At 44.2% G+C, this 18,457-nt stretch overlaps 1 protein-coding gene across 1 annotated transcript in view; it reads right to left on the bottom strand.

The window, feature by feature from the left end:
- The window catches only part of SLC15A1 (solute carrier family 15 member 1), a 27,600-nt gene extending 9,177 nt beyond the window's left edge, over positions 1-18,423 (bottom strand). The window contains exons 1-13 of the mRNA XM_009288538.1: positions 18,274-18,423; positions 17,243-17,506; positions 11,223-11,307; positions 10,999-11,140; positions 8,134-8,253; positions 7,859-7,958; positions 7,470-7,560; positions 5,514-5,597; positions 4,278-4,360; positions 3,049-3,135; positions 1,910-1,999; positions 569-613; positions 432-464 (exon numbers count right to left, since the gene is read on the bottom strand). Coding sequence (XP_009286813.1) covers positions 432-464; positions 569-613; positions 1,910-1,999; positions 3,049-3,135; positions 4,278-4,360; positions 5,514-5,597; positions 7,470-7,560; positions 7,859-7,958; positions 8,134-8,253; positions 10,999-11,140; positions 11,223-11,307; positions 17,243-17,506; positions 18,274-18,423 — 1,374 coding nt within the window. The remainder of the gene's footprint in view (positions 1-431; positions 465-568; positions 614-1,909; positions 2,000-3,048; positions 3,136-4,277; positions 4,361-5,513; positions 5,598-7,469; positions 7,561-7,858; positions 7,959-8,133; positions 8,254-10,998; positions 11,141-11,222; positions 11,308-17,242; positions 17,507-18,273) is intronic.
- Between the last annotated feature and the right edge of the window lie 34 nt (positions 18,424-18,457).

The following is an 18,457-nucleotide window of genomic DNA, read 5'->3' as shown; positions in this document are numbered from 1 at the left end:
GGCAGGCAGGTGTTCAGCCATCTCCAGGAAAGCAGGGCTCCATCATGTGTAAATGTTACTTGGGAAGACAAATGCCATCACTCCGAATGTCCCACCTCTTCCTTCTTCTTCCCCCAGCTTTATATACTGAGCATGACGTCACATGGTATGGAATGTCCCTTTGGCCAGTTTGGCTGTGCCCCCTCCCAGCTTCTTGTGCACCTGCAGCCTTCTCAGTCAGTAGAGCATGGGAAGCTGAAGAGTCCTTGACTAGTGTAAGCACTACTTAGCAACAACTAAAACATCGGTGCGTTATCAACTTTGTTCTCATCCTAAATCCAAAACACAGCACTGTACCAGCTACTAGGAAGGAAATTAACTCTATCCCTGCCGAAACCAGGACAATAATCTTTGGGAAGTACTTAGAATTGGCAGACAGAAGATTACTATACCTGCATTTGGTCCGGCTGAATCTGAATTGCTCCCTGGTGAAGAAAAGATAAATAGGTTTTAACATTATGACAACAAAAAAACCTGATCTAAAAAGTAAGTGTTAATTAAGAAAAAAAGCAATAAAAAAGTAACCTACAAAATTCCCATCCATTGTTGTAGCTTGCAGTGTCCATCTTGACCCCTTAACAGAAGAAGAGAAAGTTAAATGCCACATTAAACCAATCTTCCAAAGTTCATCTTGAATTGCTTTCATGTGTAAAGTGTTGGGAAAGACATGCAATATAATAAAAAAAATAAAGCTAGCTTGCTACAGGAGTATTCTTACTCTGCAAAGTAAACATTTGAACAAAGTGATCCTCATGGCCCATTTCACTTTATTTACTAGTTTCATGAAATAGAGTGGAAAATAACTTAGACGCAGAGATTAGCCGGAGGGATGGCAGGGACATCCTGTGCAGAGCACTGCCGTGTGCTGTGCGCGGAAGCCAGCCGAGCGCCTCTGTGCCGCCTACCTGAGCCCCAGCGCCCCACACCACTGACATGTCCATCCTTCCTTCGCACAGCCCAGCAGTGAGCGGCCAAGCCAGGGCTGGACCCGCCTTGAGCCCTCTGCCCAGAAAACCTGCCTAGAGCTGGGTCAAGCAGGGCTGACTTTCAGCCCGAGCCCAGGGCGAGACAGGAACATGCATCGCTGCATCTGTGGCAAGAGCCTTTAACCACCCACAACGTACCTCTGTGAGGTGCGATAGTTACTATTCAAGTAATGAGTATTTAGTTCTGAATTTCACAGCAAGGTTGCCTGTTTGTAACAGGTCTCACTGATAGTTACAGCTCACTGGTACCAGACTAAAGCAGCACGATCCAGGCAATCTGGACCAAACTTCCTACACTCTGCCTTGGATAAAGCTTTCAGCCCTTGATTCTCTCAGATACCCTCCTAAATTCATACTTCAACACTTAACTCTGAAAGCCTGCTTTCATGAGTCCTGAGCACTCAGTCCACCAAGGGAATGGGAATTATAGGCTTATACCTCTGCTTGAAGGTGTGATGTATTTATAAGAAGTTTGAGTGATTAAGCCAGCTGTCACCCAGCTCATTTAATCCCCAACTCTCCAGAGCATTTACACTAGGAGTCTACATTACATCTCCCAGCTGAGAGTGGACGAAGCGTTAGAACTAAGAAAGCTTTAAATTACTGTTTCATCCTCTGAGTCCTGGCTGGTACAAGATTTGGAAAGGCCTCAGTGACTGAATCAGTTCCTGGGCATGTCTAGGTAGTCTGAGTTTTCCCTGGCTGCAGAACATCCCGTACTAACATGACTCAATAACTACCGCTTTGCATTAGAACCAGATTAAAAAACTTGCAAAGAATTAGTTTCCACCCTCATACAGGCACCTTTCACATCTGGTGACCTCAGAGTACATAGAGCAACGTGGTACAGCCCTAATTGTTAAGACAAACAATTTCTACTTTACCTGCTGGTCAAAAAGTGCCCAGAACATGGGGAGAGGTATGTAGAGGAAAAGCACCTTCAACACCATCTTAGTCTGAGCAATCAGTCGTTTCTGCAACAAACGAGAATTACACAAGAGGAATTAGTCACAAAAAAAAAAAAGGACAGTTGCAGCCTGCTATTTGTAGCACAGCAACAGGTAAAGGCACATCATGTGATGTTTACGCACGTCCTGAACTTTGTATCTTGTGGGTACTTCTGCTGGTTTCTGTTATAAAGCACAAGGTCTGCCTTGTGCCTGTGCCTGTCAAGGTTTGGGAAGGGCTGCCAGATAAGGGTGACATTGATATTGGAGAAACCTGCGTCTCTTGGCAGGTATACTGATGGCGGCATGAGATGTAGCACTTAGTCCTGCTTTATGTTTCTAGGAAGGAGGCATTTGAACGACGGGTGACTGAGGAATGCATTTCACACATGAAAAACGCACGTAGGCAATAGGAAAATAAAGGGGACAGGCTAAGATTTGTGCTGCTGTCGACAACAGGGCAGGGTAGACAGGAGGCAAGGCTGGGGATTATGGGAAACATGGTATTGAGAGTCATGGGAAGGAGCTTGTACTGAGGCTGGGGGGATGCTGTGTTTATCCACTTAAGCTGAAGTTCCTAAGCATAATTCTGCAGTTTGATCCCAAGACAAGTGTCATGGCCCTGGGCATTAGCCGTGACAGTCAACACCATGCCCATATTCCCCTTCTGCAGTCATTAAACCAGCATATTTTTGTTTCAAGTTGGTTCTGAAGCTGGTTTACTGAGAGAAACAAAAAGTTGACGGGGATAATGCTTGCTATTTTACTAACTAACAAGTGCTTGTATTTGTTCAACAAGGGACAAGAGGTCTTTTCTTCACCTCCCTCAAATTTCCCCGGGCAGCCTATGATCACACAGAGCATCGACTCACACAGCTGTGCTTTCACCCACAGGAGTTGGGGTGGTAACCTGCAATCCCAGGGGAGCACTGAGGTTTGGCCAGGCCATTAGCTTCTAAATGATCGAGAGGCCCAAAACTATTTGCCCAGCGCTTGAGGTAATGGATCAGAGCAGACAGAAGAAAAGCTGAGGGTCAAGGGATGTCACGGCACAGGAGTGCTCACGCAGTACTCACGTCATACTTCTCACTCGCCCAGTCTAGCCAGTGCTCTCTCTTGGGGAACTCCTTGCTGCGATGCCGAAACCTGTTTTTGATGGCAAACTGAGGAGAGAGAGAGAATTTTGTTCAATGGTGCTACAAATATTTATAAATGCTATAAGCTGTTTTGTCATTAAAGATGACACTCCTAGCGTTTAGAGGGTGCTAAAGGTGACTTACTTCTGTTAACTGCTCTAGGCATCTAAAGGAGTTTTGCATTTAAGGCCTCATACTGCATATCCAGTGGAGTGTGCACCTGGGATTAGGTGAACCAAACAGCTCAGAGTAGTATCTCTCAGTGTGGGTTGCTCTTAGGAACTTGAAGACCTGCCTACTTCAGACTTACATATGTACAACAATAAATAGAAGAATGTCATATGCACGGGTTTTCAGAGCTGAATGGCTGTAAGAGTACATTTCACTATGAGAAGCTGCATCTTGTAGGTATTCCTCATACCTTGACACTTGAATATACACAAATATAGTCCTGAAGGACTCCTAAGACTTTCTGCATGGAATAACATGCAAGGCTGAGCTGGGCCTTAGGGGCAGCACGCTAAGCGGTGGCCAAAGTCACCTATAGAGATTTGGTTTTGACGGTGCTTACAAGCTGGCAGATCTGCATGGAGAATGAAGAAGCCCATAAATGAAAAAAAATCCCCTGATCTCAAAGTTGAGACACTGCAAAGTTGTGATGTGCAGTGCTATTCATGCAGATTTAGCTCCCTTCCTTGCAGGCTTGCACTGGCATGTAATGCCCCTGACCTCCCTAATACAGTAGGGATCAATATACCTCTGCATTGTAAATAACATTCTTTTAATAAGCAATAAGGTTTTGCTGATAAGATACACTAGTAGCTCTGCTCTTGACTCAGGTCAAGGCATGTTTGTCTCTTCCTACAGGGCTGCATAAAGGTACACAAATGAGGAAGGAATGATTCCCAGAAGTTGGGATAAGCTTTTACGCATCACTGACATCTTACTTTGTTTCCTTTGTGTATAAATACACATGTAAACCAAGATATAGGTAAATAAAAAGGCAGTCTGTAAATCTGGAAGTGTCAGTAAGAAGCCTTCTGTACGGAAAAAAGTAAAAAATCTTCAGTTGTCATCCTTATATTATGACAGATTTCTGATGTAGGCAAGTTTACTGAACAGTTTTAAAAATTGCTGCCAGGATTTTTGGGAATACAGATATTACTTACTCCAATGCATTTGGAAACTTGAGTCATTATATTTCCTTGAGGTTGAACTTTCTTGTACATTCTGCTTCCAATTATGAACACAACTACAATACACAGAGAAATGAAAAGCAGCTCAGGATTAATTGAAAATAGTGGCAAATAATTTGGTATGGAAACTGTAACAGTCAAGGAGTTACATCAGGGTGGGAATAATCCTCCTAAGGAGCAATGAATGTGCCTATTGGCATGTTATCGTACAGTAAAAGAAATCAAATTAATAGCAGCAGATTGCTTCTATTTAAGACAAAGGACTAAATCTGGAAACTCTTAAGGTAAGTCCTCAGTGGGACATCAGCTTAGTTGAGGGATGGTCAAAACAAGGACCACTTAGGACCTTGCCTCTGGCCTTGCTGTACCAGATTAAGACAGCTTTACGGGGTCCTTTTCAGGAGCCCAGGACGCTGCAGCTCATGTCATGCAGGGACACGTGAGGCTCTGCCTGAACTGCAGGACTCGCCGAGGTGTCCTCAGCTCCCACGCCCAGGCACATTCCCTGGCCTCACCCTCCCATGTGCAGGGCAAGACACGGGCAAACCTCTGCAGCCACCGTCTGCCCTGGGTTGGGTGCACAGGTAAGATGGGGCCACGGGTAGCTGGAGGCCCACCCTGGGGGGGTTCCCAATCAGGACCATAAGGGACCAGCACCACAAGGGATTCTGTGGTACATGCTGACACCCCTACTTTCTTGGTCTTTGTGCTGCAGCAGAAAAGCTTGGGGAGTGACCCATAGCGCAGCTAGTAAAAATGCAGGTGTTTGAGACATACTGACACACCAGTATGGCATTTCTCCAGTGCAGGGACAATTACCTTATACAGTTTGCTATCCTGGACTATGGACAGTTTCCAAAAACCACATTTTCTCAGAGTTCTCACACTACATTCAAAAGATCTTATTTATACACCCCAGTAGTCCAAGCAATATAGACAGTAAGTGGCATAATGAACAGAATTTGATGGTATATTTGTGCCTCTCCCCACTACCAGTCTCTCCTTGTCAATTAGTCTCTTTTGTAAACGTGAGTGCTTTGGGTTAATCCCCCCCCAAAAAAAAAAGTTCAAGTAAAAAATTGCAGAAACAATCTGGTATCAGTAGAAGTTGATACCTGGAGATTTCTACCACTTTCTCATTATTCTGAGATCATTATCATCTAATCATGTCTGGAACTGAAGCAGCAAGGTGGAAACAGTTCCACTTACCCAAGGCGACAGCCATGAGGGCAGCAGGAACTCCAAAAGCTAGTGGGTAACATCGCTGTTTGCTATGAATGCCACACTCTTGAGCTGGAGAGCAAAGTAACATTAGACAAAAGTCCCAGTCAGCACTGCCAGTATTTTACAAAGGATTTCTGTTCTTTGCATTAATTGTTGATTCAAGGGGAAAAAAAAAAAAAATCTCTGCTGACATTACTGACAGAGTGGATGATTTTCATTATTGAAAAGAGGAATTATGTATCACAGAAATCACAGAATGGTTGAGGTTGGAAGGAACCTCTGGGGGTCATCTGGTCCAACCCCCTGCTCAAGCAGGTCCACCTGGAACCGGTTGCCCAGGACCATGTCCAGGCAGCTGTTGAGTATCCCGAAGGATGGAGACTCCACAACCTCCCTGGGCAACCTGTGCCCGTGCTCAGTCACCCGTGCTCAGTCACCCTCACAGTGACAAAGTGTTTCCTGATGTTCAGAGGGAACCTCCTGTGTTTCAGTTTGGCCTGGCTCCTTTCTCTTTGCACCCTCCCTTCAGGTATTTATATACCTTGATGAGATCCCCCTGAGCTTTCTCTTCTCCAGGCTGAACAGTCCCAGCTCTCTCAACCTTCCCTCATAGGAGATTTATATTTAGTTTTACACCGAGGAGAGAAGAATCCTGCTAGAACGCTCAGATGCATGTTCTTTGTGAGAAAGGAACTAGATTACAGAAGTTTTGTGACAAGTTCATAAACAAAGATGTAAATAACATAACAAGTATAACTTGTTCAAAAAGTTCTCAAAAAAACCTCCCCCCACCCCCAGCAGTAGTCAGTGACTTTATAAACTTCATGCACACATCCTGAAGTGATGCTCAAAGTGTAGATGTAGTTACTAACAGGGAAGAGTAAAAGACAATACAAAATTAACTTTTTCACCATACCTCTTTTAAAAGGAGAATTAGAAGATTTGATTTGAACAAATGTTAGCTTGCAGCTCATTAATGTCTTGATTTAGTTTTATTAACCTTTTAGCTAAACCTTTACAGGAAGTAATGGTATCACTTTCCTCAGCTGAATTTGTCAGTTTTTCCAAGGTAGTTTTCACCCTGTATCAGCATGGAAGTAAACTGCATGTTGTGTCTTATGCACATCTCCTTCCATTTTGGGAAAGGCTAGAATTTGCATTAAGCAAACATCTAAAATGCTTCTAACACAGTCTGTTCCAGTCAAGAAACCCAAACACCAGAATTTCAGCCTAGTGCTTTAGGGTTATTCCAGAACTCTCATGCTGTTTTCTTTCTTTTGAGAAAAACCAGCCTTCCTCAAACTCCTGCCAAGCACTTCTGTACAGCACCATCTGTGTAAGCTTGCCATAAAAATCCATATGCATATGGATCAGCGAATTGTTTGCTTTTTGTTTAGGATCACGCTATTCGTTATAAGCAGAAGAGAAAATAACTTTCTCCTTTAACAATATGAAAAACATGGTTTACTTTGTCACGTGGATAAATGTGTTCACGTGTGCATAGGTGCTTCTGTACTTTGCAGGGGCACACTTTAGAACAGTCTCCACTTCCAGAGTAGAGGGCTCTCTCTCCCCTTCCCTTCCCACCAAACAGTACCGCTTTCTTGTGTGATGGTTTTAGAGGCATTGGAAGAGGTGCCACATTTGTACCTCCATGGAATTAAAACATGCGTTAGGCATACAAGTTGGTGGCTTCAGCATGGCTCTTCAGATCTAGTACTTCTGATCCTAAACTCAATTCAGATCTCAGACTGGCTCGTTTTTGACAGTACCTTACCTGTGAGAAGTTGGATGACATACACGAAGACTTGAAGACTATTTGCCAGACAAGTCCACAAGGTGTCAAAGAACAGGCTGTTCATTTAAACCTAACTGGACTGCAATCCAACGCTCACGCTTTACTGATGTTTAACTATTTTATAAACAAATGTGTGGCCTTACCTCTGAGAATTGGGGTGATTATAGTAGATAGGAGACTTCCAGCGTTAATGGACAAATAAAAGATGGAGAAGAATCTAGTTCTTTGTTTTTCCTACAGTAAAAACAAAAAGATGTTTAGAAAGGCTTAGCCACAACCATGTTGATCAGCCTAGATCGAACCATCAGCAGCTCTGTTTGCACAGTTCAAGACAAATCGTTATCTAGCTCTTTCTTCAGCTATTCAAGAAATACTACAATAACGCACATGTCTAAAATCTAGCTCTTTCTTCAGCTATTCAAGAAACACTACAGTAATACTCTAATAATATACATATTTAGACATGTGCATTACTGTAGTCAAACATTAGTAAGAGTATTTGTATGATTTAAAATCTGAAAGACATTGTTACCTGATCATCTTCAAACTGATCTCCACCAAACGCTGACACACAAGGTTTGATCCCACCAGTACCAAGTGCAATGAGGATCAAGCCGGTCATGGACAGAGCACTGGAACAAAGTAGAAAAGAGAAAAAGGAAAAAAATAAATCACTTCGCTTCCTTGCTTAAAGCATACATAAGAGACTGATTGCAAGAGAGTTGAAATTCAAGTAGCATAAATTTAAGGCATAAGTTGTCCCACCCTTCATCAACCTGGAAAAGACCCATGTACAAGGCAACTCACACATGCACTGATACATTATCGGGAGAGCCATCCCAGTTGTGATCCGTCAGGTCATTTATGGAGCTCACAGACATGACTGCCTGCCCAATCGTATAGACAATAGACAGGGTAAAAATGGTCCTGTTATAGAGAGAGGAGAAATTTTTAGATATGTTAGCACAATTACGCACATATACATACACGCACAGATAATGCAGACTTCTGCTCATTTCAAAGATGCTTAGTAAAGAAGCATAATTAACAGATGCAACAAGTTATGGACTCAACTTATCACAAGCTACTGTAAAAAATCTGTCCACATATCTGTCACAATATTTCTATGCTGTTTATTTTATTATTATTATTTTAGCTAGCCTTGTTTAATTAAGCAAGGCAAGGTGACAAGTGGATTCTGCAGATATCACCAGGTCATGGGAGATATTTAATATCTTCAGTGGTTGCCTTTTTGATAACCAACTCGAGAATGCCATTATCACATTTCATATATGGTGAAGTTCAAATGGACTACTCTACAACACTGAAGTATGCAATTGGCACTGATTTTAATATTGTTTAAATACTCTATGTTCTTTAAATTTTTAGCCAAGGAGAAAAAAAAAAAACTATTTTAAATGCCAACATCTTTAAACTCAGAGTGGAGTGAGACCAGCACTGAAGAGTACAGACCATAGACTTTCAGCCTGACTTTCCTCTGCCATGAGGTGCCTAGGAAGGTAATACTACAAAATCACCAAGGCCCCCCCCATGCCTTTAGGGTCCATTCCTCTTTCCTGTGTGGAAGAACATACTCCATTTTAACTTTGTTGGAACTTAAGTACATGACTAATTTAACCCACGTTCACTTGCTTCCTTGGTTGGAGCTCCATTCAATAGGCATAGACCCAGGTCTCTGGTTTGGAGGAAAAGCAGGAGAAATAGGATGCAATGATGTGAAATTATTTAAAACTTTAGTTCGCAGAAGAAGCAGTCCCCAAACTCAAAGGGCGAGGCTCAGGGACCTAGGACAACCTGAATCTGTTTGAGGAAAGCAAGAGATCCTCGCAGCAAGCTTGGAGCACCCTGATATAAGAGGGGCAGAGGAAGCATCACTCACACCATTGATCAGAAAATCCTTGTTCTAAAGTGAAAACAACTTGATTTCAAAATGCTCCTCCCTGTAGCAGGGTAAAAAGCTATGCAAAGTAAGGCAACAGTGAATCTGCTATTTATTAGATAAAACAGAACTTTTTTTTTTAAATAGCACTTCCATATAGTTACTTTAGTTGCTTAACAACTTGGGAGAAAGTTTCCAATGGAAGTTAAACCTGACCTGACCAGGAAAGAAACTTCTGGTTTTTATTTGTGAGGTGCATCAGCGTGCTGTGAAGACATTTACATAATTGGCACTGCATAGATGGTACCCAATTAAGAAAATAATTGTGATTTCTGTACTGTTTTCCCCAAGAACTTTACGTCTAACAATATGTGAGCAGGTCCCAGCATGCTCCTCGGCAGACATTGCAAAAAGTACATGGACTGTGTAAGGTCTGAGTATCTCCTGTAAGAGTGCTTAACAGTGCTTGGGTAACCTCCTCTTCCTCTTGTCATCATACATTTTTTAATGAATTATTGTTTAAGCCTTCCTCATGGCACCTTGCTGTATTTTAGGGCATCTATACATTGAACCCAGCAAATTTAGTTTTTTTCCAAAAGCATTTTTTTTCTTGTCAAGCTTAAAGTTCCAGTTTTAAGCCCTGAGCCATCCCATCGAACTCCTGTTAAGGGACTGGTGGCCAGGGGCTTGCAGCTGTGGCACCGGTATACACAAGTACCAGAGGAGAAGCGATGCAAGCTCTGCAAAGCTTCATCTGGTAAAACAGGTAAAAGCCAAAATAGTTTTTAAAAAAATAAAAAAAATCATACCATCTGAACAAGTGAGTGCACATATATTCAGGCTGAAGTCTGCGAGATATCAAGCTACTTGCAATGGCTTATATGATCAGGCCAGCTCCGCAGAGCGCACCTGACAGTGATTGCAGCCCTGGTCTCCCAGAGACTGTCAACACAGCGGAAGAAGACACAGCAGAAGAGGATGGTGCAGCCTGCAGCCGACCAACATCACAGCCAGCTTCATCTCCAACCTCGGGGAGACCTTTGACAAGTCAGCTAACATTTCTGACTCATAACCCCCATAAAATCTTTATTGTGCTTTTTTCTGGCAAAGTAAACACTTTAGAATCACGACATCGGTAAAGGAGAGCGAGGTCAGGCTGTCGGAAATAATTTGGTTACATTTCAAAGCACTACATTCAGCAGTGCTTTTCTGAGCAACTAGCACACAGGTAAAAACCCAGAATTCATCCTTTCAAGAACGAGTTGCAACTCAGTAAAACCTCCCACTGAGCTGTCAAGTCAATACTGAAATCAAAGAATATTTTAGAATATATTCTAAGCCTCAGTTAATACCAGATAACACGGTATTTCACTATTTCATTGGCCACCTGCAACGCATAAAGATTCAATCCAATGTAATTATAACCTCCAGTATCTCTTTCTTTTCAGAGCTTGGTGAATACTTTCCTTAGTTTAGCTTACATTTTGTCCAGATGAGAGAAAAAACATGCAGCATGCTTGGAAAGCAAGCTACTACCCTTAACTGATTATCAGGACTGTAACAATTGTTAACTTGTAGTGCAGTTTCAGGTCTGAGCTAAATCAACTAAAACCTCAAGCTTTGGAGAAAAAAACAAAACAAAACACAAACGACCCTGGAGTAGCCAACACCAGCTCTGAAGCTGTTCTGAGCTGCTGCTTTAGGAAATGGTTTCGGTACCACTGATCTTAGGTGAGCTGCCATGATTTTTGATTTTCTGAGGAAGGACTCACTTAAACTTTCCCAGCCAAGAGTCCGCAATGAGCGCTCCAAGGATCGGTGTCAAGTAGCACAGAGCAACGAACGTGTGGTAGATGGCTGTAGACAAGTTGTCATCCCATTGCAGGAAATATTTGAAATACAAAATGAGCACCGCTGTAGGAAAAACAAGACAACGGGTTACAAACCAAAGTCAGGGCTGGGTAAGTAATGGTAGGCACAAGGACACGGGACGTACCTCGCATGCCATAGTAGGAAAACCGCTCGCAGAACTCATTGATGATGATGAAGAAGATGCTCAAGGGGTAGCCAAAGCAGCTTGGCTGGAGGCAAGAGACAGACAGCGTGAGCCCAGACAGAGCTGTGCAACACAGACTAACGTCACTCACTGCGACCTACAGCTTGAGCAAGCTCAATACAGACTCAGAGGGAGTGGGTAGGTACTCGAGGGTTAGGCTGCATGGGCTTCTGTGGAACGACACTGGTTTACCTGAACCAAGAGTCAATTCTCACTTTCCCCTCTTGGTCCCCAGAGCTCTACAGATGTCTCATCTGCCCTTTGCTGGAAATCTTTGGCAATGCTATATTTGCCCTTCAAGCATTGCACTATGCATATTTGAAGTCTTCAGCATCTAACCCTTAGAGCAATCCTGATTGGTATCCAAAAATATGCAAAAAGCCAATGTTTTTGAAAAAAATCAAAACCCAAACCCAACAAAACACCCCCACACCAAACCCCCACAGCACACCAACGTTAGAAGCCTGAAGCTATTGCTGAATACCTCCAGTTGAGACAGAAAAACTTTTAAAAATTTTATTCAAACAAATCTCTCAGAAGAGAGAGGTTATCCTTACAAATACTCGGCTTGATGAAGAATCCTTCATTTCTTCAGACTTGCCAATAGAACTGACTTTACTCCTAACCTAATATGGTGTCGTGGTTTAACCTCAGACGGCAACTGAGCACCACGCAGCCGCTCGCTCACTCCCCCCCACCCCGGTGGGATGGGGGAGAGAATTGGAAGAGCACAAGTGAGAAAAAACTCGTGGGTTGAGATAAAAACAGTTTAATAATTGAAATAAAATGATAATGATAATGTAATAATACTACACAAAGCAAGTGATGCACAGTACAATTGCTCACCACCCACCGACCGATGCACAGCCAGTCCCCCAAGCATGACGTCCCATGGTATGGAATGTCCCTTTGGCCAGTTTGGGTCAGCTGTCCTGGCTGTGCCCCCTCCCAGCTTCTTGTGCACCTCCAGCCTTCTCAGTCAGTAGAGCATGGGAAGCTGAAAAGTCCTTGGTCGTGTAAGCACTTACTTAGCAACAACTAAAACATCGGTGCGTTATCAACTTTGTTCTCCTCCTAAATCCAAAACACAGCACTGTACCAGCTACTAGGAAGGAAATTAACTCTATCCCTGCTGAAACCAGGACATATGGCATGGCATTAACTGCCAAATTTACTGAGCCTTCACCCACTGCGATAGGCATCTCCACAGTCACCATCACACAGCTCGTGACATGGCTCTCGCCATTGCAACAAAGGGAAAAGGACACCTCAGGTACCAGTCTGGCATTATCAGTTGAATTGGAAGTTTAACTTCTGATCGCCTACTTTTCTTAGTGGATGAATACATGATATTGTTTCTATTAAAATTACTAAGAATGCAAGTTGAACATAAACCTCCATATTTTGCCTTTTTTATGGGTTTAATTCTGCAAGTTGCAAAAATCAGATTTTTAAGAAGCCTCAGAACATCCCAGAGGTAGAAGAGTTATGAAACTTAAGAAGCATGGACAAGAAAGAAATATGGCCTTGTTTGTCTTCATGTTGTGAGGGTTTAGGAATCAAACCAATCCATATTCCACATGAAACAGAAAAAAGTTAACTGTTTAGGAATCAAACCAATCCATATTCCACGTGAAAGAGAAAAAAGTTACTCTAGATCAAAAGGAAAGAAACCTTATGCAGGAAAATCCTGCCTGACATGAGTGAATCGGAGAGCCCATGTCTCCAGCAAAGCCTCTGGCCAGGGCCTTAATGAACACCACAACACTTCCTGAGACTTGCGTTCTACAATCAGCTTTTTGTGAATACCACAAGAGAAATGAAAACGAGAGAGTGGTGAGAGTATTGCTGACTTAGTGTGACTCAGGCACGAGGATGTCCAAGCAGCCTGAACAGCACTGATCTTTGTTATCGGCTGAACCGAGTGTAGAGTGCACATCTTACCCACGGTTTGATAAGCAAGCTGCACTGAAAGAATCTGACTTCAGCTGAGGTGAGTGCCAGGTGGGACTTGTCTAGCTTCAGAGCAACAGAAATTAGAGGCCTAAGCAGAAACTTGTCACTCTGGATTTATCACATCCTCCATGGGCAGAAAGAAGCGCCTCCAAAGGAAGACCATCCACATGTATCCCAAATTAAATAAAATTCACTTGAAGGTGCCTACTTCCCTCAGCTGAAGATAGCAGGAGCTCTAGATGACTAGCCCCAACTTGGACACAGCTCTTGGTGGACTGGAGTTCATACAGAAGAATGCCACCCAGCCCCGTCTGTGCACCATCACTAAGCCATGCATTCATGCTCCTGGGGAACCACATTGTGAAGGTTTGGCTCAGCACCCATAGATATAGCCAAAAGGTTTTGATTTCAGCGGTTGTTGGGTTAGGCCCCAAAACAGAAACCCACACTGTGCAGCTGGTTTCTGCCAGTGTAATTGGGTATAACCTAGCTGGGGAAGAGAGGATGTCCCCATCTGAAGCAGGAGACAGCCTTCCCTGTCTCTGGCCTGCCTACAGAGAAAAAAGGGACAGATCAGTCCTGGCAGGACCCATCCCCACCAGAAATTCACAAAGCCTTTTTGTCCTTCTTGGGGTTCTCAAACCTCCCCAATGTTACACCATCACACTGCCCAACAGCTTATTGTTTAAGCGGTGTTATGTGCTGATCTGGGGAGGTAACAAACTTCCACCAAGGTTGGGTTTCTGTTTTAAGCCACTAGCACTTATGTGCCTGGCAGAGATGTCTTGCATTCACACGCTGGCACAGCAGCCGTGGGTGGGTTTTTACTGGCTGACCCCGAGCTGGCAGAGATTTGCGTGTCACAGCTGGGGCTGAGCACAAACAGGGGCACGCAGGAGAAAGCTAAAGGGTCTTTCCCAAAGTAATAGACCTATTTTTCCAAGATGATACAAGCAAGAAGAGAATATGCAGTTATACCTTGATAATATATGACCTATACTCTTCTTGTTTTGCACTATACTGTCCTCTTAAACCTCTGGTGCATTATACGTGTGCCTACACCCACGTTTACTGAAATACCTTCTGTGGCGATCCCTACTGGCCAGAAAGCACTGGATCCACCACTGAAGAAGTAAGCTGAAGGTTATGTTTTATAATGCTCTCTGTAACTTTCCCCTGCCCTGGGGATGCCAGGCACAGGTCTGACACCACCCCGCTGCACAGCTTTGACTTTGGCTGCTGAGGAAGCCACTAAGCTATGAGAAAGCTGCGGGGAAAGTTTGCAGAGTAAAACCTTGCAAGATAAGAAAAGCAAAGACAGAGATAGGGTTGCTGAGACATGTCATTAACAGTTCAAGGATTCAAGAGGAAGAACACTAACACCAAAAGGTAAAAAGGTCCTAAGGGAGAGTCAGCAGATGATGACAACTCACCCACATGAAGGATGGGCTCCAGGGACCCTTCTCCTCCCTACCAATGTCTGCCCAGTCAGCAAAGGCTCTTCAGACATTTTATCAGGGTGTTGAGCACACTAATGCTTAGCTGGGATTTAATGAGCTACCAGACTGTTTTGTGTGTGTTGGCCAATAACTCATTATTTCATACTTTTAAAGTATGTTTATAGGATCATTTTTTGTGCACTACTAAAGTTACCCAAACAATGTAACCCAAAGAGAGTCAGTATAGCAACTTTTCGTAAGAGAAAACAATACTTACCGACTTGCCCTTACTTTTTGCAGCTGTGGAGGGAAAAAAACAGAAGTTAATGGAAACTACTAAGTAACATTCCTTTAAAACCACTGGAAGACATGAGAAAAGTTCAGCTCAAAACAAATTGTGAAACAAACACAGTATTGTTCAGGATGAGTAAATTTTCAGTTTGTTAAAGGGGGACTTTTTATGGTGCAAAGAGGTTATTGGGAAAAACTTCACTTGATTGCCTTGTGTTTTTCAGGCTATGCGCAGATTGACATACACTCCCAGGGAAAAAATCAAAAAGGACTGATGAGACAAAGCATCCCATCCTACTATGACTGCGCACCACACATCATTGAAGGTAGTGGTAGACCACTCTGCCATGCACAGAAGATGAATCCTGCTTTAATTCACTCTCATGGATGTTACCCTAAAGGCAATTCAAGAGTAAGGAATAGACTGAAGATGCCCTGCCAGGGTGGATGCCAAGTCCTGAAAAGGGACAAACTTTGCACGGCTTAGACTTAAGGGGGGCTGAATACACGGCCCAACGGAGTGATCCATGTTAGCAGGCATTCCCATAACCTGGAGATAAACCTAGGAAGCCCTGGAAGCACAGGAGGGGTCCCACCGAGGTCAGCGAGAACAGACAGCTGCTTGCAGCCCCGAAGTCACTTCCAGCTGCTCACGGCAGGTTCGCTACCCCTGGCAGCCCTCCAAGCACTGTTCTGCAGGGCTTGCTTGGCTCGGGGGACAGGCTCGAAGGCTGAGCTTGCACCGTTTCAGATAAAGGCCCTGTGCCCACATAGTGGATGTCAGCATTTCCTATAAAACCACATGAGCAAGTTCATTATCATTAAGATAAGACCAAGTACAAGATATGAACTTTGAAATCCCTGCTTGCAAAAGATGTGTGCCCATAATAGATCTCTAAGAAAAATGTGTTTGCCAAGATCGTTATTTAGTCCATAGTTTACAACAGACGAAAACAGCTGACAGCAACATTACACTTTAGTGTTTGACATGATACTGAATAAAGTCACTTTCAAAAATTATTAAAACAAATTATTCTGATTCTTTCCTTCACTGCCGTGGACAACTACCTTCACAATAGAGACAGAGGAAGTATTATGCAGGTAGTTCAAGAATATATTTTTATAGAAAACAAGTAACATCCAGAAAGTGCTAACACATCAACTTCAGGACATAGGCAGATACTGGCGTCATTAAAGTTATTGGTAACGCCCCTGCTCACATAACTCATGTGAGCAGATATACTGAAGGATACCAAGGCATTACTGATAGACTGTGTTCATAACAACTTCTGGACTATTGCCACTTGTTGGCCTTTCCAGCACATATGCATCCTACTGCCAGTTTCACATAACATCAGTTTGAGCAGCTCACTCCTGTCTGTTAGCTAAGCCTTGGGGGGGAAAAAAAAATATCAAGGAACTTGTAGCTGGTTGGGTTTTGGGGTTTTTTTTTGTTGGTTTTGGTTTTGGTTTTTGGTGGGGTTTTTTTTCCTTTCCAGAGGGTAAAAGTATCACCTCTGCAAGAAACCCTACACAGAGGACATTGCAGAGGCATTTTTTCCAGACAACACTGACTGACTCTAATGTTTAAGAGACAAACTTATTTCTCCACCGTTTTGGCTTTTCCCCTCTAATCTCCTTTTACAGCGACAGTCAGGAAACTCCTGATGGCATTAAAGCCAACATTTCAACATAGGCACCTAAACTGTCTGAGGAACTCCACTGTCGGGCAGCTTCAGGGTTAGACCTACAAAAGCACAGAGCACCCAGCATTTTGCATCAATTTCAGTGATAAATCTGGGGTTTGCTAGTGGCACGTTGGAACAGTCCCTCCTTTGGGCAATCCTCGGTACCTCTCATTATCTCCCCACAAAGAATGACCTGCAGAACTGCTCATTTTCACCACAAAATACTGAAGAGCTTTGCATTTTTCAAAATAAAGCTCTAAATAGTTATTCACTTCATATTCTCTTAAGATATTAAATATTTTTGAACAGTGTAAAGACTGAAGCTACTCAGTTCTTGGCTTGAGCACTGAATCTAAATAGTTATTTATCAGTGGATCACTCTGTCCTTCCTACATTTGCAGGCAAGGTCGGCGGCGGGGGGGCATGACACAGCCTTATGGCTCCGACCCCTTCCCCAGCAGCTCCCACCAGTATGGTTCCCTGCAGTCAGAGACGCTGTGGGATGCTGCAGCTCTTGCGGCTCGTGGTCCATGTCACAAGATGTGAGCACGTTGCCTCGCTCCATGCAGCATCACAGCAACTTTACCTGGTTGAAATACTTCATGTCTGTGGCCACGCTAAACCTGTACACAACCATACTGTCACCTAGGATGTTCCTGGCTCCAGAGCGAGCCTGCTTTCCTGCCGCCTGACTCGTGGCACAGCCAAGGCTGTTGCCTCTGCTCCTTGGAGCAGCCTTATAGCGCCTACACAGGGATGCTGCTGCCGTCAGGACAAGAGGCTCCAGGAGTCCCTGCTTCACACCTTGCTCTTCCAGAAAGACACTGACACGGAAACCATCAAAGCAAACCTATAACGCAGCAAACCTGATGTAACATGAGCAGACCCAGCCGCATCAGGTTTCTCTCTCTTCCCAGAGCCATCACTATTTTCCCCGCTGGCTGCCCAAGCCTGGTGCCCCTCCGGGCAGCAGCACTGCTGAGCTCTGCCTGCTCATCACTACAGTTGCCTCTCCTCAGAGCGCAGATTTGCCTCTGGGCAAAGTACCAGCGGTACTTTCTCATTTTTTGGGCACCTCAGGTTCCTCCCCTACACGAGACAAGGTTTCCCCAGCTCAGGAACTGCTTGCTATGAGAGGCACACCAACGTGCTCAGACAATGCAGGACCAAGGGTCCAGCGAAGGGCAGTGGAGAGCTACACCACAGAAAAGCATCGTTTGTGCCTTTACTACTCGGTGTTCCAGTTTAGACAGGAACGAATCTTCAGGATTAACTAGCTAAATGGGCTCTGCCCTTATCTGAATCTTCCAGCTGTGTTTCTATGTATTTAAAGAACACTGATCAGGTCAGCCCTAGGTAAACTCCCTTGCGAAAAAGCATTATTTAAGAGCTGTGAGAAACATCACATTGAACTTGTACTAGGATTTTAAACTTCACGTGCCTTAAAAGTTTAAGATAAACCTTACCAGCTAGGGGTTCGGCTCAAAGAGCTTGCAGAGGCTAAGGCAACATCGCTTGGCTTTCAAGGCAGGTTCATACAAGCTTGGCTATAGCATTGCCAGAGGGAGAGCTGCCCCAGAGGAAGAGGGCACAAGGCACCCGAAGGCGTCCTCAGACCTGCACCGAGCAGCAGAGCCGGCCCTGGGCTCCCAGGACCCCTCGGCCACGCTGCCAGCTCTCCGCGGGCTGCTCACAGCCCAGCACCGACACCCGGGTCAGAGGGAGGCGGTTCGAGGACCCCCCCGGTGCCCAGCCCGGAGGCGGCATCCCTCCAGCGGCCCCGCCGCCCCTCGGGCCGGGC

The sequence above is a fragment of the Aptenodytes forsteri genome, unplaced genomic scaffold (genome assembly GCF_000699145.1).
Source record: "Aptenodytes forsteri isolate BGI_AS27 unplaced genomic scaffold, ASM69914v1 Scaffold123, whole genome shotgun sequence".
Lineage (NCBI taxonomy): Eukaryota > Metazoa > Chordata > Aves > Sphenisciformes > Spheniscidae > Aptenodytes > Aptenodytes forsteri.
The sequence above is the reverse complement of the archived record's forward strand: the minus strand, read 5'-3'. Positions and strand labels throughout refer to the sequence as shown.